At 46.1% G+C, this 23642-nt stretch overlaps 1 protein-coding gene across 8 annotated transcripts in view; it reads right to left on the reverse strand.

Moving 5' to 3' along the window:
- Nucleotides 1-4596: 4596 nt before the first annotated feature.
- Nucleotides 4597-23642, reverse strand: part of NT5M (5',3'-nucleotidase, mitochondrial) — a 42680-nt gene continuing 23634 nt past the window's right edge. For 2 of the 8 annotated variants that reach the window (XM_033090791.1, XM_033090795.1), the window contains exons 4-6: nt 6701-6833; nt 5722-5780; nt 4597-5355 (exon numbers count right to left, since the gene is read on the reverse strand). In XM_033090791.1, coding sequence (XP_032946682.1) covers nt 4849-5355; nt 5722-5780; nt 6701-6833 — 699 coding nt within the window. In that variant the 3' untranslated portion in view covers nt 4597-4848. Of the gene's footprint in view, nt 5356-5671; nt 5781-6700; nt 6834-8340; nt 9728-23642 lie in introns of those variants that run through there. The other 6 variants (XM_033090792.1, XM_033090794.1, XM_033090797.1 and 3 more) reach the window with 6 other exon arrangements.

The raw sequence follows: 23642 nt of genomic DNA on the forward strand, positions 1-23642 counted from the left end.
TCCCTGGTCACGAGCAGCACTATTTTTGTCAGTGTGGTTGGGCCTGGGGACAGTGAGGGAGGCTTCAGTGTGAGTCAGCTCCCCACCCGACACCCCATTTTTGTGTGCCTCTGGGCTTCTTCATTTCTGCAGCCTCACGGCCGCTTTGAAGAACAAAAAAGCCTTTGGACTCAAATAGAACCCAGGCTCCACTTTCTCAGTTTCAATTTTCACAAAATTAAAATGAACTTATCTTTACCTCACCTCATAGTCACGTGGGAATATTATGACATAATCAAGGGTCTGGCACATGCTCAATAAATGTAGGGTCCTTCCCCTTTTCTCCCATTCTCCTTCCATTCACTTAGCTGGGAAGAGCCTGCCCTGGAAGTCTGAGCGTGGAGTTAGCAGGACAGGCAGTTAGTGAGGAGGAAGTTGGGAAGGGAGATGGCCTGGGGCTGGGGCAACCTGGGAGAACTCTCTGGAAGACAGAGGCAAGCAGGGGTGAGCTATGTGGAGAGGAACGGGGGACCGCCGGCTGGCGTGGGCTGGGCAGAGGAACACGGCAAGTGGAGTGTGGGGACTGTTGAAGCCAACAATAAATAGTACAATAGTATGTCTTGTTTAAGGTCAGAGGTCGGGGGCTAAAACATCACCAGGGGCGTGAACAGGCCTGCACCATGGAGGGGGTGTGCCAGCAGGCACACGGGACATGGATCCAAAGGCTCCACTCAGCACTGCCCAAGCAGAACAGCCGTCAGCTGTCTCCCGGCCAGACTCCTGGGCGTTTGCAGTGGGAGAATTTAAAAGTCCCCCTGAAAAAACACTGTCACCCAATAAAATCTGTCTGAGGGCTCCAGTTTGCACCTCTGGTTTGTATGGAGTCCCTTGTGAAAGAGGGGAGACAGGAAGCATGGATGGGACCCCATGGCGATGGCATCTCCATGAGAACAGGGACCCACAGGGCTTTCGGTGCCTGCCTTCTCCCCTAGCTAGGCCCACCGACTACAGCCCCTCTGGGCCTGTCCCTGGAGCCCGAAGTGCCCACACACATTCTGTCGTTTACCTGGGGGTTAAGGCTAATGTGGTTCACGCATTAACTCAGCAATGAGTAGCCGTGGCCCAAGCCCTGCCCACGGGAGTTTCCAGAACGTACAGGGGGTCAGAAAGAGATGCTAGCGGTTGGGAACACCAGTGTGGGACTAGAACACAAGGCCGGTCTGGTCCAGGAGGGTGACTATGGGCTCCAGGGCCCCAGGGAGGCGGTGAGCAGCCAGGACTGGTCCTCTGCTGTCATCCTGTGGCCATACATGTGAACTGCAGCTTCCGCCACGCAGCCTGCATCACCAATGAGTGCAGCCTGGGAGGGTCAGAACAATGTTTGCATCACAGGCTGCGTCTCAGGCCCACTTCTCTCCCAGCTTCTACATTTTGAACCCCCTGATCACTTCTGGCCCCCTTGAGGTTTCATCCGGTGCACCGAAGCCAGTTTGCTGAGTCTAATCAAAGATTTAAAAATTTTGTTTCATCCAAATTGCCAACAGGGCCTAGGTGTTCACTAGACGGGTAATTGGCCCCTATTTCTATCCTTCAGAGTCATTTCATCACAACCCCAGCATAGTCTTTTGAGGACTGCTGCTTTGTGATTCAGGCCGGCCTCTCCCTCTGCAAGGCCCAGCCCCAAAGACTGGGCAGCTCTGGACAAAAAAACCCCTGCAAATGCAGTTGCTGCCACAGACCAGCCCTGATTCCGGGGATGGCACAGGGCTTGGGGAGACAGCAAGCTGACTCCTCACCAGGAGTTGGGGTTGGTGCAGAAAGAACGCCCTCTGGCAATAGAAACAAACAGCATGTGCAGACACAGGTACGACGCATTCAAGGAACTGCAAGGAGACCAGGACGTCTGAGGGCTGGGAGCGGGACAGGTCGTGAAGGACCTCCTGAGTGCTGAGAAGTCTCCACACCATCTTCAGTGCAACAGGGAGCCACGGATGGGTTAGGTACAGGCCAGAGCCAGCCTGGTGTTAGGTCAGCTATGGACATGGTCAAAGCAGTCGGGAGCCAAGTCATACCCCTCTGCCAAGTCAAACCCGTCCCCAGGAGCCAAGTCATGCCCCTCTGCCAAGTCAGACCCGTCCCCGCGTGACAGAGACTGAGGCCCCTGGCGTTTCCCAGAAAAGGCAGCAGACCGCTGGTGCGATAAGCAACTCCGGACACAGCCGCTCGCGCCCGATCTGCGCTGGGGGGACCTGCTCATCTGCCACCTCACTCAGCCAACCCCAACCCCAAAAACCGCATATAAGCCTCCCTCGCTCTGCCCTGGGCGCGACTTCGCCGCCCCCGTCTGCGGACGTTGAACCTCGCCCGGGGGCGCAGAATAAAGTACTCACTTTCTCAACCCGCCTGACTCTCGTAACCTCATTATCTCGCCGCAAGCCTGACACCTGGGACCTGCACAAACTCCCAACTCAGAAGTAAAATGACTTCTCCTCAGGACAACTTCAGATCTTGAGGCTGGTGGGTGTTTGAGGTTTGTGGCTGGAGACAAGGTGTTGTGCTGGCCAGGCAGGCTGGATTTGCATCATCAGCCTGGCTGACACCAAGGGTCCAACCTGCCACAGCAGCCTGGGAAGAGGGGCAGAAAGCTGGTCTAGGAGGGCCCGAAGGGGGCTTAGGGAACTCGGTCTTCCCTCCCTACCGTTGCCTGTGCCCTCACCAATCACTAGCACCCGCCCCTCCCCGTCCCTCTTCCTCTAGCCGCAGCACACTGCGTTTCAAGTGGGCTGTGCTGCCACCTGGCTGCCAGACCTGGACAGGACCCCTGGCTCCCATCAGACCTTGCAAAGCCCACCGCTCCTCCCCTATGCAGTGCTGACGAGCCCACCACCATGTCTCACAGAGCAAGTCAGTTTCTTCCACTGCGCAGCAAGGTTCTGAACTAAATAAACGTCTTATTTCCTGCAACCCTTTCTCATGGAAGCTGATCAGTTCTGAAAACAGGCAAGGTCACGCAGCAAGCCGTGGCAAACGTGGGCCCCACTCTCCAAGCTCCCTGTTCTGAGTCTCTCCCCACTGCCCAGCTGCCTTCTGGATCTTCCCTACAGGCTTTGGGAGGTGAGTTCCAAACCCAGCCCTGCTTGCTGGGTGGCCTGGGGCTTATCAATGTACCTCTCTGAGCCCTGGCTTTCTGCAGAATGTGGGAAAGACCAGGTATGTCTTTATTAACTAGAACTGGTCACTAATAACTTATCACTACAGTATTTTTTTAAATTTTCAATTAAAACTGAGTCTCTTTCCACCTAAAATGGTCATCTTTGTTCTCTAACTCAGGCTCTACTAAGTTGGTGCAAAAGTAGTTGCAGTTTTTGCAATTATTTTTAACTTTTTGACCCGCAATTACTTTTGCACCAACCTAGTAGACCCACTTAGCTCAGAGTCTCCACTCCCTGGAGGGGCTGATATCCCCTCACTCTCCCTCATTTTCGTCCCTGTCAAGGGGACATCTGCATCCAGGAGGTGGCTTCTGCTTGGTGCACTGGTCACATGGCCCAGTTTTGGGCGGGGGAGGGTGGGGGGGGAGGCGGGAGCAGCCTCTGCCCTACCTGCTTTCACTGTTGAGCTTCTGCAGCAGGGGTAACGGACGAGGTCTGCTCTCAGCCCAGCCAGCCAGATTGGGCCGTCCCCTGCAGCCCTCAGCCCTAGGGTCGTTCTGCCCCTCCTTGGTGGCCACCTCCTCTTGCCTGCTGCAGCCGCATTCTGAAGCATCGTTACCCCTGCAATTATTTTTTTCCCGGGTCTGGCTTTCTTCCAGGGCCTCAGATCAGGACGGCTGGGACCTGGACCCTCCCCTGCTTGGGCCAGGTGGCCTCTGGGTCACGTGATGCAATCCCAAATATACTCCTCGTCAGGAGTGCAAAGCCCGCTACTCTGCCAGCCTTTGGCCAAGCCGAGTCCTTCCTAATCTGGGGTGACCAAGCCCAGGCTCCAGAGGCCCAGAGCCAGAACAGCAGGTCACGAACGCCAGCCCTGAGACTCAGGCACCTGCTCTCATCTTTTCTCCCAGCTGACTTACCCCGGGTAGCGCAGCAGTGCCTGCCACAGGGGGCTGAAAGGTCTGCCAGGCCCCAAATTAGGGGGTTCCTTGCAAGGGCAATGATGGGGAGGACAGAGGGGGAGCAGGAAGAGTGAAGAGACCTCTTGAGAAACACAGGGAGGTGGTTGTTCAAGCTGCCACTTCCCAGTGGGTCAAAAGGAACAACTGCTGAGACTATCACATCAACCTGCTACCTCACATGGCTCCTGGGGTCCTACAGAAACTGAGCCATGGGAGAGGAGCAGAGGGTGGGAATGCCGCGGCACGTGTGGGCCAGGAGGGGCTGGAGAACCAGGGGCAGGCGTGGGGAGGAGGCACCTGAGTGGAGAGCATTTGCCCAACTTCACCATCAGTGTGGGCTGTGGGGTGGGGCCAGCCCGGCCGCCTCACCAGGGCCCGGTGCTTGGGGCGGGCGAAGCTGCGCTCTCCTCACCTTCCCACCAGTGCAGCGGGGTTGGGCCAGGTACTTACAAGATGTGCAGCTGGTGCCGAGGGTGGGGGCTAGAGGAGGCCACAGCCGGAGGTGACACGTAAACAGCATTTATTTTCCATGCCTTCCATCCACGTTCAAGCCTGATGACTCCGCTGGCCCTGAGCGGGGCCCGAGCACAAGGTACAAGAACCATGTGCGCGGGGTCAGAGGCAGGACGTGTGTGGCACCCGCCCAGCACAGCCTGGCACGCCCTGGAACTCGGTGAAGCGAGTGCCGAACCGCGGCAGGACACTGGGGACACCGGGCTGGGAACAGACTGGCTCACCCCACCTGGGCCAGCTCATTACCCTCTCAGGACCGGGAGCACCTCAGCCATCTTGCTGCCGCCTCCTCCCGGATGGGCCGCCAGCCGGGGAAGGGGCCTTCCCTGAGGGGAGGACCACGCCCCTGCTCCTCCCGTCCGACTGGACCCCAGACCTGAGGGCAGCCTCCACTGCCTGGCTGCGCGGGCCCAGTCCAGGGCCCACGGCCAGTCCTGCCCCGAGGTCACTTTAAGGCCTGGCAGGGCTGGGGAAAGGGAGAAGACACGCAGTGGGCCTGGGGTACCTGAGAGGAAGACCTCAGGCCAGAGCACCAGCCCCCCAGGCCCTGGGGCTGGGAGCCCTGAGGTCAGGGGCCCCGCAGAGGAGCCCAGAGCACAGTCCAGCTCAGCGGGGCCGCTTGCTGTCCAGAATGGCCTTCCAGTCGTCCGCCCAGGAGTGCAGCCTGCGGCTGGGGGGCTGCAGCTGTACGTGCCGATTGTGGCAGGCTGTGAAGAGGACGTGTTCCCAGCTGGGGTTGGGCTCGGCCCCTGTGGGCAGGAAAGCAGCAGTCAGTCCAGTGTCAGGAGCCTGGAGAGGCCACCTGGGACCAATTCCCGAGCGTCCTCAGTCAAGCAACTCACCTCTGAGACTCGGTTTCCCCTTCAGTAAAGCAGTGACCGCCCCAGCACCTGTCTCACGGGCCCCCGTGAAGCAGTGGCCCAGCATGCAGTGGTGCTCGGCAAGCAGTGACTGCGGAGGCTGTGACCAGCCCGGTCACGGTGATAAACCGTGCCGTGTTCATGCCCTGCCCTTCCTCACTCCCACAGGCATCCTGCATGGGCTGGCATCAGCTCTGCAGCTCACCAGCTGCTGGCCCGGGGCCCACACGCCGCCTCGTGTGCACATGTCCATACCGGCACTGGCCTTCGGGTTATGGCCGGCCTCACTCCTCCTGCAGCGGCCTCTTCCCTGGCTGAAGATGGAAGCCGAGTGGGTCTCTGGGACCCTCAGGGTCCACAGTCCCCCCTGGCACTGAGCCCTGACTCTCTTTGAGAAACTGCATGGTTTGGGAGGCCGGGGGTGGGCACGCCATGGACTCTACCCTTTGGACACAGTGACTAGTATACAGATGGCCATGTTTCCCAAACCACCTGTCGTGAGTGAAGAAATATTCTGTATTGTGCCACTGAGGGTCCAAAAGAATAGGATTTAACCCTGAAACTACAGGTGGTTACCAGGAGGAAAGAGGCTGCCGAAGTATAAAAGCAAACCGGAGCAGAATAAGGAGATAAAGAAACTGAATTTTGACTGACATTATTTGGACTGCTGATTCAGCCATGCCTGAAGGCCTCTTGTCCCGCCTTTTCAGTTAGGTTGCACCAGTGAATTTCTCCTCTCCTTTAAAGCCTGTTCAAGGGTTTTGGGGGATTTTTGTTGTTTGTTTGTTTGGGGGAGGAGGCATCCATTAGCAAAAGGGACAAATACAACTCCCAAACCACCTTCAACTGGAGAAATTATGCTTCACTTTTCTATTTTATACATTAGGTTCAGTTCAAACTGCTTTCAGGAAAAGAAAAGGTCTTTCTGCTAAAAACAAACACTGTGAAGCCATAGTTGGGGCCTCCTTTAACACGAGGAAGGCAAAGCTTCCAGGTGTAAGAGACTCACCCAAGGTCACCCTGCAAGTCCTGCCTGGAGCTGGGAGCCACTTCTCCAGGCTCCCAGGTGAATGCTGAGAAAAGCCTTGTCTTCTCAACAGGGAAGAGGCTCAGCGCTGGTCGCCTGACACGTATCAGGTGGTTAAGTGGGAGCCACGCAGGATGGGGCGGGTGAGGCCAAGCCCCACGAGCTGTCTGTCCAAGCGGCACTGGGCCTTCTGCACTCACTCCTCACCTGTCGCAGGCCACTTGCCTGTGATGTCTGGCCGGTCGTCTATGAGAAGGTCGGCGGAGACCACGGTCTTGTCTCTGGTCAGCACGACCTGCTCCAGGAAGTCAGGGCCAAAGTGCTTCTCCACCCAGGCGTACTGCACAGTGAGCAGGCAGGGGGGAGTGCCGTCAGGCCTGGGCACAGACCGAGCCGGGGCCCCACGAGGGAGCGTGATTATCCCACTGGCCGCGGAGGAAACCGACTCTCAGGGAGACAGTGTCACCTGTCCGCGTCACAGTGCTAGGACGCAGCAGATGCGCCCCAGCTCCGATCCTGCACAGCACCCCCGGGACACAGGACCGGTGGCCTCCTTCCTCCATGCAGCCCTCGCACGTGTGCATGCATAGACTCTGGGGACACAGGAACGGCGGGCGGGGACAAAGCTCAAAGACACACTGAAACAATTCTGTAACTGACACTTGGGAAGTGCTCCCAGGAACTGTCTGCAGGCCCCCGATGTAGCCGGTCCACCTATCCTGCCAGGGTGAGCCAAGGATGGCTTTCTTCAGAAGCTGCTTGTAAACCGATTCTATAAGGCCACAGGGACAGCATCTAAAGCAGATGGGCAGCGTGTGTAGTTACTAAGGCCTAAAGGGGCAGGTGTGTCTCGGGAGCTGACAGAAAGTAGGTGACCTGGGGCGTAGTGACCTTAGGGGCGCAGTGCCCTGTGGGGCACCGGGAGCTGGCTCCGGCTGCTGCTGTCGGGCTGCCCACATCCTCTCCCTTTCCCTGTGGGGTGTGGTCTCGATGGGGGGATGACCTCCCATAACTGAAGCAGAAATGAATCCTGGCTGCTCCCTGCAGGCCCTCCACCTCTCAGCACGTCCCTGCGGCCAAGCAGACGGCAAGCGGCCTGAGCCACCACCACCGGGCTTTGTGGGTCAGCGGACACCACGAGGGAGCCTCGAGGGGAGACAAGCACCCCTCCCTGCCATCCCGCAGTCGGGAGTTCCCCAGCATGAACTTCAATGTCTTTCTTAATTCCTGCCATTTGCAAACAAGCTCCCGATAGGACTACGAGTTTTAACCAGAGACGGATTTCAAGCAGTGGAGGGAAGAGAGTGCTTTTTTCCAAAATCTCCCTCTTGTTCTGGCTGGAGAACAACTAGAACCCACAGCACAGCTGCGAGGGGGCCCCAGGCTTCAGAGGGAGCCGCAAGGGCGGGGCAAAGCCTCCGCGGGAGGGCCCCCCACGTGTGAAGTGAGGGATAAGGCCAGCACTGCTAGGCACTGCCTCTTTCTGCTGAAAGGGCGACTGTGCCAAGCCCCACAACAGCCCTATAAAGTCTCCTTCAAAGAGGTCCAGCTACTGAGGGCAAAGTGGAGACACAGGCGGGCAGGAGGGCACACAGTGCCACAGAGCCCCTGCCATGCCTGCCAGGGGGCAGCAGCGCTCAGAGTGGCCCTGCCTGCTGTTCCAGCTCCAACTTCCTGTCACCCCCTCCCTTTCTAGGTCCCCTCCTTTTGATTTCTCGACTATTATGCTTTTTCCCCGCCTAGCAGCTTCACACAGGATATTCCCTCTGACTGGAACACTTCCTGCCACATGTACACGTGTGCACATGCACACACACGTGCACACACACTCATTCTCCCAGGCGAGTGAGCTCTTAATCCTTCTAAAGCTGCCACTTCTTCAGCCCTCCCTGACTTACCACACTCTCACTACCCTTCCTAGCAGGGGTTGCAGCTGTAGCTATGTATTTGCATAATTATGTGTTTCACATCTATCTGCCTCACTTGACTGTGAATTCCTTGAGGTCGGTCAGGGACCATGTCTCAATGAATACTTGCTGAATGACCAAACAAACCAAAAAACAGGCACATGACGGGGAGGAATGAGGTGAGTTCCCGCCCAGCCCTGCCCGAGGGACAGGATGCTCTGATTCTGAAGGCCTCGTGGCCAAGTTCGCAGAGTGGCCCCTCGGCCACCTGCTGGCTACCAGGTGTGCCCCCTCTGCCTCTCTATGGCCCACTTCTGAGTTCCCCAAACATCCTTCTCCTCAGTGACTCACTCAGCAGACAAAGGACCCCATGCTACCCATCGTCTCAGGAAAACCATCAGGATGTCAGCAGTTATTATAAACTAACAGGGTTCCATCAGTGCACAAAACAGCCTAGTGAGGCTCAAGTCACTGTGCCCCAGTTGGGTGGACAGTGGACGTGCTGCTCACCTGCACTGTCCGCCAGGCAAGGGCAAGGACCTTCCCAGGTAGCACTGCAGGAGGAAGGGCACTGGAGGGCCAGGCCAGGCACGCGGGATGGGCGTGCCTTACGGTGGCGGAGGCTGGAACGGCCTCGGCTAACGTTTCCAGCATGGCTGCTCCCTGGGCACTCCTCTGCCATCTGCTCATTTAAGCGGCACAACAATGTATTCTTTCCGTTATTTAACAAATATTTACTGAGCACCCACTGTGTGAGGTTCAGTTCTAGGAAGTGGAGAGATGATGGTGCGTACGAGAGATGGAATCCGTATTTCAGTGGGAGAAGACACACAACAGACAGACAGATAAGCAATTTCCTGTGGAACAAGGGCTCAGAGGTAATAAAACAAAGACCTAAGACAGAGGGTGGCGAGAGAAGGCCTCTCTGAGAAGACACGCCTGTGACTGGAGCTGCGTGACACGGCAGAGCCTGGCGTTAAAGGTCTGAGAGAAGAACGTGGCATACAGAGGGAACAACAAATCCCAGTGTGCTGCAACGGCAGGAACACGCTTTGGTGTTGGTGTGTTTGGCTGGAGCAGACAGCAGGGGAGGAGGAGGGAGGGCGGAGGGAAGCGCCGGGCCGTTAAGAGTCAGGTTTCACAAACTGTCTATGGAGAAGGACCACTTGTTTTCTTTTTTTAAGTTTCCAATTGATCTTGGACTGATATTTCTGTAAGATCTCAAATCCAGCCATGTGCTTGGATGCTGCATCCGTGTCAAACGGCCCCCAAAGTTTCCAATCACACACACCCAGTTTCTGCATCTCTGTCTTGGGCCAGCACCTGTCTGTAGACAAGGGGAGCAGCTCCAAACAACTGTTTTTGTTCAGGGAATGACACAACTAGACTTACATCTTTAAAGGGTCACAGGGGCGAAGAGATTCTGTACTGATAAAACAGCCGAGACAGAGAGGTTCAGTGAGGGGCAGAGCCTCCGTAAACACTGGGTTTGTGCCTCCAGCCACTGCCCAGGCCCTGCGCCCCCTGCCTCACCAACCCCAAGGTCTTGCCCCCCCCCCACTCCAGGCAAGCCTGCAGGCTGCAACCTAGTATGGCCACTTCCAAGGCAGTGCTGGCTTTTCATCATCGAGTCTCTTCTTCAGCAAGTAGCCAGGCCTCAGCATAACAGAGCTCCCTCATGGGACTTCTGTAGGGATTAAGTGGGAAAATGTATGTACAAGTCTTGGCGCGGCGCCTGGCATGCAGAAAGCGCTCAGGAAAGTGCTGGACAAAGAGTTCTAGCTTTCGGTCTTACACTCCTCTCCTGCGGGTCTGATGCATCTGAGCTGCAGGACCTCGGACGAGCCACTTAGCTCTCTAAGACTCAGCGTCCTCACAGTGCTGTGGTTCTCATTAAATGTATGACACTCGGAGTAATGCCGGGCACATAGTAAGTACTCAATAAATACTATAGCTAAACTTCCGTAGCTTCAAACATATAAAAGCTACTTGAACTAATAAATTTACAAAGTAGAGGGATACAAGGTCAATATTCAAAACTCACTAGTATTTCTATACAGTTGGATATTGAAATGAAACAAACAATACATTTATAATAGTGTAAAAAATATGAAACAGGCTGACTGTACACTTAGAAATGGTTAAGATGGTAAATTTGCTATGTGTACTTTACTATAATCTTTAAACATTTAAAAATAATTTAAAATAAGCTCTAATCTATAAAAAATGAACTAGGAATAAATTCAACAAAATATGTGCAAGACCTATATACTAAAAACTACAAATAATTGCTGAGAGAAATTTTTAAAACCTAAGTAAATGAAAATGTATACATGTTTCATGGATCAGAAGATTCAGTTGTTAGGCTCTGCAGTTACGATGCAATCCCAACCAAATTCCAACCAGGCTTTTGTAGAAATTGACAAGCTGATTCTAAAATGTATATAGAAATACAAAGGACCTAGAATAGCCAAACAATTTTTTAAATGAGACTAACGTTGGGAGAACTCAAATGAATTACTAAAAAACTATGTTAAAAACACTTACTATAAATTTCAGTAACCAAGACAATGTGGTATTCGCGTAATATTTAGATCAAAGGAACAGAATATACGTAAGAAACAGACACAAGGTGCCAAGGTAATCTCAATAGCAGAAGGATGGGCTTTCCAACAGAAGAACAACTGGACATCCATGGGGCGGGGGAACAGAAAAACCTGTTTTTAACTCCTACCATATACAAAGATGAACTCAATAGGATAATAACCTAAATACAAAAATGAAAACCAACTGCTGGTCTTCCAAAATACACTGTTAAGAAAATGAAAAGACAAGCCACAGACTGGGAGAAAATATTTGCAAAACACATTATCTAATAAAGAACTTGTATCTAGAATATATAAAGAACTCTCACAACTCAATACTAAGACAAACGACCCAAGAAAATATTATTCCGAAAATGTGAGTACTTCAATCAAAGAAGGTATATAGAGGGCAAATAAGCACATATGAGATGTTTAACATCATCAGTCATTAGGAAAATACAAATCAAAACTACAGTTAGATGTAACTAGGTACCTACCAGAAGAGCTAAAATGAAAAAGACTGACAACACCAGATGCAGAGAAAGAGTGTGAAGCAAATAAACAGCTCATACACTGTTCGTGGGAAACACAAGGTGGGATCTCCGCTTTTAAAAAGTTTGCCAGTTGCTTATAACTTGACAAGTTAAATACACACCTACTACACAACCCCAGCCATCCCACTCTAGGTAGTTACCCTAGAGAAATGAGAAAGCCTATGTCCACCTAAACACATAGACATGAATGTTTATAGGAACTTTTTCACAAAACCCAAAAGCTAGAAACAACCCAAATGTCCCTCAACTGGCAAATGGATGAACAAATTGTGTGCATACAGCCATGCGGCACAATGCTACTCAGTAGTAACAAGGAATAAACGACTGATACATGCAACGACATGGATGAACCTCAAAAGCGTTATGCTAAGTAAAAGCCAGACACAAAAGGCTGCATACTGTATGCTTCCATTTATGCATTCTGGAAAAGGCAGAACTATAGGAACGGAGATGGTATCAGTAGTTCACCCATACCAACCACACCCTGCGGGGGGGGGGGGGGGTTGGAGGGGGAAGGACCTGACTGCAAAGGGACACAAAGGAGTGCTTTTTTAAAAACAGACTTCATTTTTCAGAACAGTTTTAGGTTCACAGCAAAAGCACAGAGAGTTCCCATAGGCCTCCCACCCCCAAACATGCACAACCTCCCCCATTGTTGACATCCTGAAACAATGGGGCATTTGCTACATTCAATGAACCTGCAATGACAGCATCATCACCCCAAGTCTATAGTTCACTTTAGGGTTCACTCTTGGTGTTGTACACTCTATGGGTTTGGACAAATGTATACAGGCATACTTTATTGCACTTCACAGATGTTGTGTTCATTACAAATTGAAGGCAAGACCCTCCACCAGCAAAAAGATTACAACTCGCTTTATTGTGGGTGCCTGGAACTGAACCCGCAATCTCTCTGAGGTCTGCCTGTAATGACACGTATCCACCATTATAGTCTCACACAGAATAGTTTCACTGCCCTAAAAGGCCTCTGTGCTTTGCCTATTCATCCCTGACACCATGGATCTTTTTACTGTCTCCACAATTCTGCCTTTTCCAGAATGCCATACAGTTGGAATTATACAGCACGTGGCCTTTTCAGATTGGCTTCTTTCACTTAGAAATAGGCATCAAAGTTTCCTCCATTTCTTTTTGTGGCTTGATGGCTCATTTCTTTTCAGTGCTGAATAATAGTCCACTGTCCAGATGGACCAGTTTACTTATCCATCACCCACTGAAGGACGTCTAGTTGTTTCCAAGTTCTGCCAATCATGAATAAAGCTGCTATAAACATCCTTGTGCAGGTTTTTGTGTGAACGTAAGTTTTCAACTCGTTTGGATAAATGCCAAGGAGCGTGACTGCTGGACGCTATGGTAAGAGTATGTTTAGGTTTGTAAGAAACTGCCAAACTATATTCCCGAGTGGCTGCACCATTTTGCATCCCCACCAGCAGTAAATGAGGGTTCCTGTTACTCCACATCCTTGCCAACATTTGGTGCCATGAGTGCCCTGGATTTGGGCCATTCTAATAGGTGTATAGTAGTATTTCACTGTTGTTTTAATTCGCATTTCCCTAATGACATATAATGCTGAGCATCCTTTCATATACTTATTTGCCATCTGTATGTCTTCTTTGGTGAGGTGTCTGTTCAGATCTTTGGCCCATTTTTTAATCAAGCTGTCCATTTTCTTGCTGTTGTGTTCTAAGAATTCTTTGTAAATCTTGGATAACAGTCCTCTATCAGTTGTGTCTTTTGCAAATACTTTCTCCCAATCTGTGGCTTGTCTTCACATTCTCTTGACGATGCTTTTTGCAGAGCAAAAGATTTTAAAGAAGTTCAGTTTATGAATTCTTTCATGGATTGTGCCTTTGGTGTTCTATCTAAAAATCATCACTACCATCTAGGTTTTCTCCTATGTTATCTTGGAGGAGCTTTGTTTTGTGTTTTACATTTAGGTCTATCTATGATCTCTTTTGAGTTGGTTTTTGTGAAAGGTGTAAGATGTGTAAGGTTTGTGTCTGGATTCTTTTTTGCACATGGATGTACAGTTGTTCCAGCACCATTTGTTGAAGTGTCTATCTTTGCTTCATTGTATTGCCTTCGATCCTTAGCAAAGATCTGGTGACTATATTTGTGTTGGTCTTTATCTGTACTCTCTATTCTGTTCCATTGATCTATTTGCCTATTCTTTCACTAATGCCACACTGTCTTGATAACTATAGCTTTATAGGAAGTCAAAGGCAGGTTTGCTCTTCTCATTCAATATTGTGTTGGCTATTCTGGTTTTTTTGCCTTTCCATATAAACTTTAGAATCAGTTTGTCAACATCCACAAAATAACTCGCTGGAATTTTGACTGAATTGGATCAGGTTGGGAAGAACTGACATCTTGACAATACGGTCTTCCTATCCACGGAAAATCTCTCCATTTATTTGGTTATTATTTGATTTCCTTAATCAGAGTTTTGTAGTTTTGCTCATATAGATCTTGTACAGATTTTCTCAGATTTATATGTGAGTATTTCATTTTTGGGATGCTAATGTAAATGGCATCGTTTTTAACTTCAAATCCGCTTGTTCATTGATGTGTATATAGGAAAAGTGATCGACTTACATGTTGACCTTGTATCCTGCAACCTTGCTATAATCGCCAATTAATTCTAGGAGAGATCTTTTTTCTTTCTTTCTTTCTTTTAGGTAAATTCTCTCAGATTTCTACATAGATGATCATGTCATCTACAAACAAAGTTTTATGTCTTTCAGAATTGGTATATTTTTCACTTCCTTTTCTTGTCTTATTTCATTAGCCAGAACTTCCAATACAGTGTTAAAAAGGAGTGGTGAGAGCGGACATCCTTATGTCATTGCTGATCTTAGCAGAAAAGCTTCTATTAAGTTACAATGTTAGCCGTAGGTTGTTTGTAGATATCCTTTATCAAATTGAGAAAGTTCCTCTCTATTCCTAGTTTGCTGATAGTTTTATCATGATGGGTATTGAATTTCATCAAATGCTTTTCTGCATCTATTGATAAGATCATGTGATTTTTTTTCATCTTCAGCATGATGATGTATTACATTAATTGATTTTCAAATGTTCTTACACGCCTGGGATAAATCCCACTTGGTCATGGTGTATAATTATTTTTTATATCAGATTTCCCCGAAATAAGACCTAATCTGAAAATAAGCCCTAGCATCATTTTTCCAAATGTGCGTAATATAAGCCCTACACCAAAAATAAGCCCATTAAGATCGTCAGCCAGACAGACGCATTTAGTACGTGCGTTGCAACACACGACGGACATACTGCATTATAAAATAATAATATTAATATATAATTAAACATAAATAAATATTGGCATTAATACTTAAAATAAACGATAATATAAATTATAATTAAGTATTTGTAAATACCCAAGCGGACGCCTTTGGATGAGAGGTAAACGCCTATGTAAACTGATGAACTCGAGACTTATCGCCAAATGACCAATCGGGGTACAGACACCACACACGATAATGAACGGACGTGGTTGTGTCTAATACAAATCTTCATAATTAATATGTCGTGTGTTGTAATGGACGTACTTAATGCACTCGTGTGAAATAAAGAAATGTTTTCTGAATTTTGGTGCCTGCAATTTTTCGTCACTTTTGTATGGACCATCATTCTTAACTGTCATCATTTTTGTTGCCACTCCTGTCTCATAAGTCTTCAATTAACACTGATCTAATGGTAGATTTAAAGGGAAAAATATTTTGACCCCCAGAAAAGATGAGTGCAAAAAGAAAGAGCTATTCCATCGAGTACAAGAAAGGAACCATGGAGGACTCCCAGGGCAAGAATCTTATGGCTTTCTGCAAAGAGAAGTTGGATCTCCAAATGGTCTGGAAATGGCGAGCAGAGTACGATAACCTCAGTCAAAAGGTGGGCGAGGGAAATGCTAAGAAGTGCAAGTGTGGATCAGGTCGGCAACCATTATTTCCTGAGCTGGAACACATCATCTGTGAATGGATTGCTGACAGAAGAGCACAGCGCTTTGGTTGTGCGCAGGGCTGATATTCAAGCATTTGCCCTTGCAATGGCACCACAGTTAGAAATATCCCCAGAAGAATCCAAAGCATCACTACACTGGCTGGATCGCTTCCTTCAGCGATATGAGCTGTCTCTAAGATCAACAACAGTGTTCAAGCTGGAAGACCAACTGAAGTTATTAAAAGTGCACTTGCATTCAAGTCCTTTGTTGATGGCATCGACTTTTCCAAATACCAACTCTCCAACATGATTGCTATGGATGAAACTGCAGTGTTTATTGGCCAAGGATCTCAAACGACAATTGATCAGAGGGGTGCCTTGTCAATCTGCATTCCCTCCACTGGTTACGAAAGGGCATGTGTTACCTGTATTTTGGCAATTCATCTGGATGGAAAGAAAGCCCCACCTCTAATCATCACTAAGGGCAAGAAAGATAAGGTTGAATGTGTTCAAGCATTTATGTTCTTGAAGACGAAAAAGCCTAGTGCACACAAGCAGTTATAAGGAAGTAGGTCGATTTAATGCTGCCACTTGTTTTGCAAGGTGGCCAAAGAGGTCTGCTAGTCTGTTCTTGAAAGAACAGAGGTCTGCCAGTCTGGGATGCAGCCAGCACTCATCGCACTAAAGACATGAAGAACTTCCTGGCGGAGAGAAGAATAGATCAAATAATGATTCCCGCAGGATTGACTGCCTGTCTCCAGACTCTTGATATTGCAATACAATCCATTCAAGGACCACTTGAGCTCGGAAATCAACGACTACACTGAAAATACAATGGAGAGAAATCAGTGTGGAAACTTTGTGAAGCTAACCTGCAAGCGGTCATCACTTGGGTGAAGAATCCATGGGATAAAATCACTGACAGCTATGTTGCCAATGCACAACGAGCAGGCTACATGGACAAGAAGTGCTCATTTAAGTAGAGCTCTGTTGCTGGACATGAGAGATTGGGGCCAATGGTTCTACAGGAAATGGAGTCGCAAGAAATTCACGCCAGAATTTGGGGTTTGGAGAGTTATGACAATGTTCCAGAAGAAGACGACATGACTGTATTTGAATAAATGTAGATTTATGTACATGAATAAATGAAGAAATGTAGAAAGCTGGACATGAAAAAAATAAGACATCCCCTGAAAATAAGCCCTAATGCACCTTTTGGAGCAAAAATTAATATAAGATCTGGTACTATTTTCGAGGAAATACAGTACATTGTTGGATTCAACTTGCTAATATTTTGTTGAGGATTTTTACATCTATGACAGATAAGTTGGGAAGTATTCCCTCTACATCTATCTTCTGGAAGAGATTGTAGAAAATTGGTATAATTTATTTGTTAAACGTTTGGTGGAATTCACCAGTAAATCCATCTAGGCCTGGTGCTTTGTTTTGGAAAGTTATTAATTATTGATCTCTTTAATAAATACAAATACTCCTTATCATGGGGTTATGTCTAGATAAACCCATTTTAAGTTGAAAATATTAAGTGCATTCTTAAGTCAAAATGCATCTACTACTACAAAAATACATTTAAGGTGTAGAGTAGTGGTCATTTACTCTTGTAATCACATAGCTGAGAGCTCCACTGCCCAGCATCATGAGAGTATCATACCACAGACTGCCAGCCCGGGAAAAGATCAAAATTTGAAGTACAGTTCCTACTAAATATGTATTGCTTTACCATCATAAAGTCAAAAAATCGTAAGTCTAACCACTGTAAGCCAGGAACCGTCTGTATAGGCCTAGTGATATTGTCCGTTTATGCTTGTGTGAATTTTAGCTGATGGTGTCTTTCAAGGAATTGGTAGATTTCATCTAGGTTATCAAATTTGGGGGCACAGAATTGTTCATAGTATTCCTTTATTATTCTTTTAATATCCACAGGATCTATAGTGATGTCTCTTCTTTCATTTCTAATATTAGCAGTTTGTGTCTTTTTTGTCTTAGTCTCGCTAGAGGCTTACTGATTTTATTGCTCTTTTCAAAGAACCAGCTTTTGCTTTTGTTGTTTTCTCTATTGATTTCTTGTTTTCAATTTAATTGATTTTTGCTCTAATTTGTATTATTTCCTTTCTTCTGCTCACATTAGATTTAATTTACTCTTCTTTTTCTAGTTTCCTAACGTGGAAGCTTAGAGCACTGATTTTAGATCTTCCTTATTTTTTAATATATGCATTCAATGCTGTAAGTTACCGTCAAAGCACTACTTTATTTTTAAGTCTGTCCATTTCTGACCAAGTGTTGAAGTCTCCAACTTTAATAGTGGCTTCATCTATTTCTCCTTGCAGTTCTAACAGTTTTGTGTTTTTGTTGTTGTTGTTGTTTTTTAATTTTATTGGGGAAGAGGAACAGGACTTTACTGGGGAACAGTGTGTACTTCCAGGACTTTTTTCCAAGTCAACTTGTTGTCCTTTCAATCTTAGTTGTGGAGGGTGCCGTTCAGCTTCAAGTTGTTGTCCTTTCAGTCTTAGTTGTGGAGGGCGCAGCTCAGGTCCAGGGCCAGTTGCCGTTACTAGTTACAGGGGGCGCAGCCCACCATCCCTTGCGGGAGTGGAACCGGCAACCTTGTGGTTGAGAGCACACGCTCCAACCAACTGAGCCATCCGGGAGCTCAGCGGCAGCTCAGCTGAAGGTGCCGTGTTCAATCTTAGTTGCAGGGGGTGCAGTCCATCATCCCTTGCGGGACTCGAAGAATTGAACTGGAAACCTTGTGGTTGAGAGCCCACTGGCCCATGTGGGAATCAAACTGGCAGCCTTCGGAGTTAGGAGCACAGAGCTCCAACCGCCTGAGCCACCGGGCCAGCCCAGTTCTAACAGTTTTGCTTCATATATTTTTGTGTTCTGTTGTTAGGCACATACACATTAAGGACTGTCACGTCTTCTTGGAAAACTGACCCCTTTATCATTTTATATAATGTCCTTCTTTATCCCTGATAATTTTCCTTGGTCTGAAGTCTGTTCAGAAATTAATATGGCTACTCTCACTTTCTTTTGACCATTGTTAGCATAGTATATCTTTTTCCCATCCTTTACTTTCAATCCGTATGTGTCTTTATACGTAAAGTGTGTTTCTTACAGACAACATGTATTTGGTCTTGTTTTTTTGATCCACACCAACAATCTCTATCTTTTACTTGGTGTATCTGGACCATTGACATTAAAGTGATTATTGATATAGTTGGATTAATATCTACCGTATTTGCTACTGATTTCTATTTGTTGCCCTTGTTATCTGTTCCTATTTTTGTCTTCCACTCTTTTTCTACCTTTTGTGGTTTTAATTAAGCATTTTACATGATTCCACTTTCTATCCTTTCTTAGCCTATCAAGAAGCATTTACTTTTTAAAAACTCTTTTTAGTGGTTGCCCTAGAGTTTACAATATACACATACAATTAATCCAAGTCCACTTTCAAATTACAGTACACTGCTTCACAAGTAGTGCAAGTACCTTATAATAACAAAGTATTCCTAATTTCTCCCTCCCATCCCTTGTATCACTGAGGTCACTCATTTCACTTACATAGAAGTTTTAATCATCAAATATATTGTTGCTAATATTCTGAGCAAACTGTTAGATCAATTAAAAATAAGAAAAATAAAAGTTTTTATTTTACCTTCACTTATTTCTTCTGTAATGTTCTTCCTGTTTTTCTATAGATCTGAGTTTCTGACTTGTATCTTTCTCCCTCCCTCTGAAGAACTTTTTTTTTTTTTAACATTTCTTGCAAGGCAGGTCTACTGGCAACAGATGCCTTCAATTTCTGTTTGTCTGAGAAAGTCTATGTTGAAGAATAATTCCACAGGATACAGAATTGTAGATAGGTGGGTTTTTTCTCTCAACATTTTAAATATTTCACTCTACTTTCTTGCCTGCATGGTTTCTGAGGAGAAGTCAGATGTAACTCATCTTGTTATTCGTAAGGTGTTTTTTTATTGGGTGTTCTCTGAACTTCCTGGACTTGTGATTTGGTGTCTGACATTAATTTGGGGGAAATCCTCAGTCATTGCTTCAGGAATTTCTCTGTTTCTTTTTTTTTTTTTTGGATCCTTCTGGTATTCATATTACATATGTTATGTCTTTTGTAGTTGTTTGTTTTTCAGTCTTCTTTTCTTTTTGCTTTTCAGTTTTGGAAGTTTTTATTGTGATATCTTCAAGCTCAGAGATTCTTTCCTCAACCATGTCCAATCTACTTAATGAACCCATCAAAGGCATTCTTCATTTCTGTAACAGTGTTTAGATCTCTAGCATTTCTTCTTGATTCTTTCTTAGAATTTCTATCTCTCTACTACATTATCCATCTGTTCTTGTAAGCTGTCTACTTTTTCCATTAGAGTTCTCAGCATATTAATTGCCATCTAATTATATTATAGTCTAATAATTAATTAATTATAGTCTAATAATTCCAACTTTGCCATGTCTGGTTCTGATGCTTGTCTCTTCAAACTGTGTTTTTTGCCTTTTGGTTTGCCTTGTAATTTTTTCTTGATGCTTGCACACAATGTACCAGGTAAAAGTAGTGTGATGGTGAGGTGTGTGAAGAGGGCATGTGTTCTATAGGCCTACGATTAGGTCTCAGTCTTTTTTTCTCATTTTGGTCTGATATTAAAGTGTCTCTATATTTCTCAAGACTAATGTTTTACTGGATGAAAACTTGGATTGAAAAAAAGTGAAATGGACTTATTCTATAGAATCAAAATTCATATTTTTAACTTATTAGTAGTAATTATGTGAATGGGCATGTTTTTTATTTCAAAATCAGAAAGTTGAAGAAAACATTTTTGTATGACATGAAACTGCACAAGGAAATATTTGAGCTATGGACTGGAAGAGCTTTTGGTTTTTGAAATAGGGGAAAAAGATGAAGTCTAACACATTATAACCTAACTATATGAAAATTTACATTTCACAGGTCAAAACTACAGAGGCTGTATGAAGGGAAGCCATCTCTGAAACCTCACTTACCTAAAGTGTATGACCATCCTGACTACAGCAATGTGGGGTTGGGCCTGGTGACCTCTCCAACCAAGGATCTGTTTCAAACGGCAGTAATGTGAGATGACGTGGAAACCTTATTCGTAAAATGCAGGTATTCACCCTTTTGGGGTTGTCATGAGGATTAAATGAATGAATGAATATGATACGTTTAGAATAGTATCTGGCTCATAGTAATTAACTCTTTAACTGTTAGCTCTTACTTTATTTTTATTGCTGAGGAACTTGTTCTGGCAAATATTTTTTCATGACATAAAAAGGTTGGCATCATACAATATATCTCGAAGATATTGCACGTTCAGTTCCAGACCACAACAATAAAATAATTACCACAATAAAACGAGTTGCAATTTTTTTTGCTAGTGGAGGGTCTTGCCTTCAGTTGGTAAAATCAAAAAATGCAACATCTGTGACACACAATAAAGTGAAGCACAATAAAATGAGTTATGGCTGTACTCACAAACATCCAAGTCCTTATGGCCTGTCTCGAGTCATATCTTGACTTATGTCAAAAACAGCAAGGGCTTTAATGAAATAAAAATAAATCTGCCATTACTCATTTCATTGTTTATTAATTACATTATTTTGGACAATCTACTTATTGCCTAAGACTTTTTTTTTTTACCATCTATCTATATGTACTACTATTTTTTCTACTTAGGTATAATTGACATACAACATTGTAGTTTCAGGTGTCCAACATTATGATTCAGTATTTGTGTATATTGAGAAATGATCACCACAATGTCTAGTTAACATACATCACTATATATGAGTATAGTACAAATCTTTTTCTTGTGATGAAAACTTTTAAGATCTACTCTCTCTTGCACAATACAGTATTATTAACTATAGTCACCAAACTGTACATTACATCCCCAGGACTTATTTATTTTATAACTGGAAGTTTGTACCTTTTGACCCTCTTCACCCATTTCTCCCATCCCTACCCCCAACTCCCACCTCTAGTAACCACCAATCTTTTCTCTGTATCCACGAGTTAAAGGGTTGTTTTTTTTGGTCTGTCTGTTTGTTTAGATTGCACTTATAAGTGAGATCATACGATATTTGTCTTTCTCTGTCTGACTTATTTCAATAATGCCCTCACAGTCCATCCATGTTGTTGCAAATGTTAAGATTTCCTTCTTTTTTATGGCTGAATAATATTTCTGTGGGTGTGTGCACACATGTGTGTGCATGTATGTATACACATGCGTGCGCGCGCGCACACACACACACACACCACATTTTCTTTATATTCATCCAATATGGACACTTAGATTGCTTCCATTTCTTGACTATTGTAAATAACGCTGCAGTGCACACAGGGGGACATATATCTTTTCAAGTTAGTGCTTTTATTTGGATAAATACTCAGAAGTGGAATTGCTGGATCATAAGGTAGTTCCATTTTTAATATTTTTTAGGAACCTCCATACTGTTTTCCACAGTGGCTGCACCAAGTCACCACCCCACCAACAATGTACAAGGTTCCCTTTTCTCCACATCCTCGCCAGCACTTGTTATTTCTCGTCTTTTTGATAACAGCCATTCAAAAGGTGTGAGGTGGTATCTCACTGTGGTTTTGATTTGCATTCCCCCTGATTATTAGTGATGTTGAGCACCTTTTCATGTACCTATTGGTCATTTGTATGTCTTCGTTGGAAAAATGTCTATTCAGAACGTCTGCCCATTTTTTAAATTGGATCATTTGATGTTTTTTTGCTTTTTTTGCTATTGAGTTGTATAAATTCGTTATGTATTTTGGGTAATGACCCCTTACCAGATATGTGATTTACAAATCCCTTCTCCCATTGTATTTGTTACCTTTTCATTTGTTGATGGTCCCCTTTGCTGTGCAGGTCTGTTTCTTACTGAGCCAACGCTTCTGGTCTGTGAACTTCCCCAGTGCTTCCCGGGCGTTTTCCCCGCCTCAGGTGGGACAGGATGGCTAGAGGGGATAGAGCTGGGCATTTCCCTTCCCCTAGGTCACTTAGCCTCTGAAAAACCCTAGCAAGTTAGGCTCTGATACAACTGCTTCTCTTGAAGGCGGGCCTTGTTAAGAAGAATAGAATATTCTGGCATATTTCAAAATAGTTACTTTTTCCTCCCTCTGCTAGAAGCACAATTGATTCTTTTCCTAAACTTTACTGTGAGAACCTGATAGAGCTCTTGAAAGTAAAACTCATAAAAAGTGTGGGGGACCCATGACTGGGCCCACAGAGAGTGCTTTGGGGAGTGGGAATGTTCTGTCTTGATTAGTGGTGCTTAGCCTTTAAGGAGTTCAGCTTCATTGAGCTTACATTACATCTTCATAAACCTGATACCAAAAAGTAATAAGGGCACTTTTTAAGGCTTTTGAGTGTTCCGCCAAATTGCTAACCAGAAAGGTTTTATCAGTTTATTTATTTCCACCAGCCATATCTGAACATGCTGGTTTCTCCAAACCTTTACTGACACTAGTTATATAATTTTAAAATGGTTTTCATTCTAATAGGTAAAATCATTTCAAGTCTTATTTCTTTACTAACAAAGTTAAGTAATCTGTGCATAGGTTCACTGTCTGTGGTTTTGTACTTTCAGGGGACTTTCTATTCACATCCATGCCCCTTTCTCTACGGCGTGTTCACCGTTTCCCATGGGTGTAAGGAGTCGTCCCCGTGATGAGTGCTCAGCCCATTTGGGCCTTTGTCACTGTCTTGGTTTAGGTCCTCGCTATATTCCACCTGAATCACTGTAGGAGGCTCCATGTGGCCTGCAGGCTGGGGTGGAGTCCACCAAGTAACCCCCCACGGTTGCAGGGAGTTTTCTGAAACACCAGTGCAGTTACACAGCTTTGCTTTCTGAAACACCAGTGCAGTTACACAGCTTTGCTTAAAAGCCCGGCAAAGGCTTCTCAGTACCTGTAGCCTGGACTGCAAACTCCTGATTACGAAAGGCCCTGCCTGCTTATCCAGCTCATCTCTAGCCTCTCCCACCTCTTGCCACCCCCACCCCAAAAGGTCTCCCTTAGGCCTCTTTGTGTTTGCACATGCTATTTCCAACATCCAGAACTCAGTCTCCCCACTTCTTTGCCTAC

Source organism: Rhinolophus ferrumequinum, chromosome 21 (assembly GCF_004115265.2).
Source record: "Rhinolophus ferrumequinum isolate MPI-CBG mRhiFer1 chromosome 21, mRhiFer1_v1.p, whole genome shotgun sequence".
NCBI lineage: Eukaryota > Metazoa > Chordata > Mammalia > Chiroptera > Rhinolophidae > Rhinolophus > Rhinolophus ferrumequinum.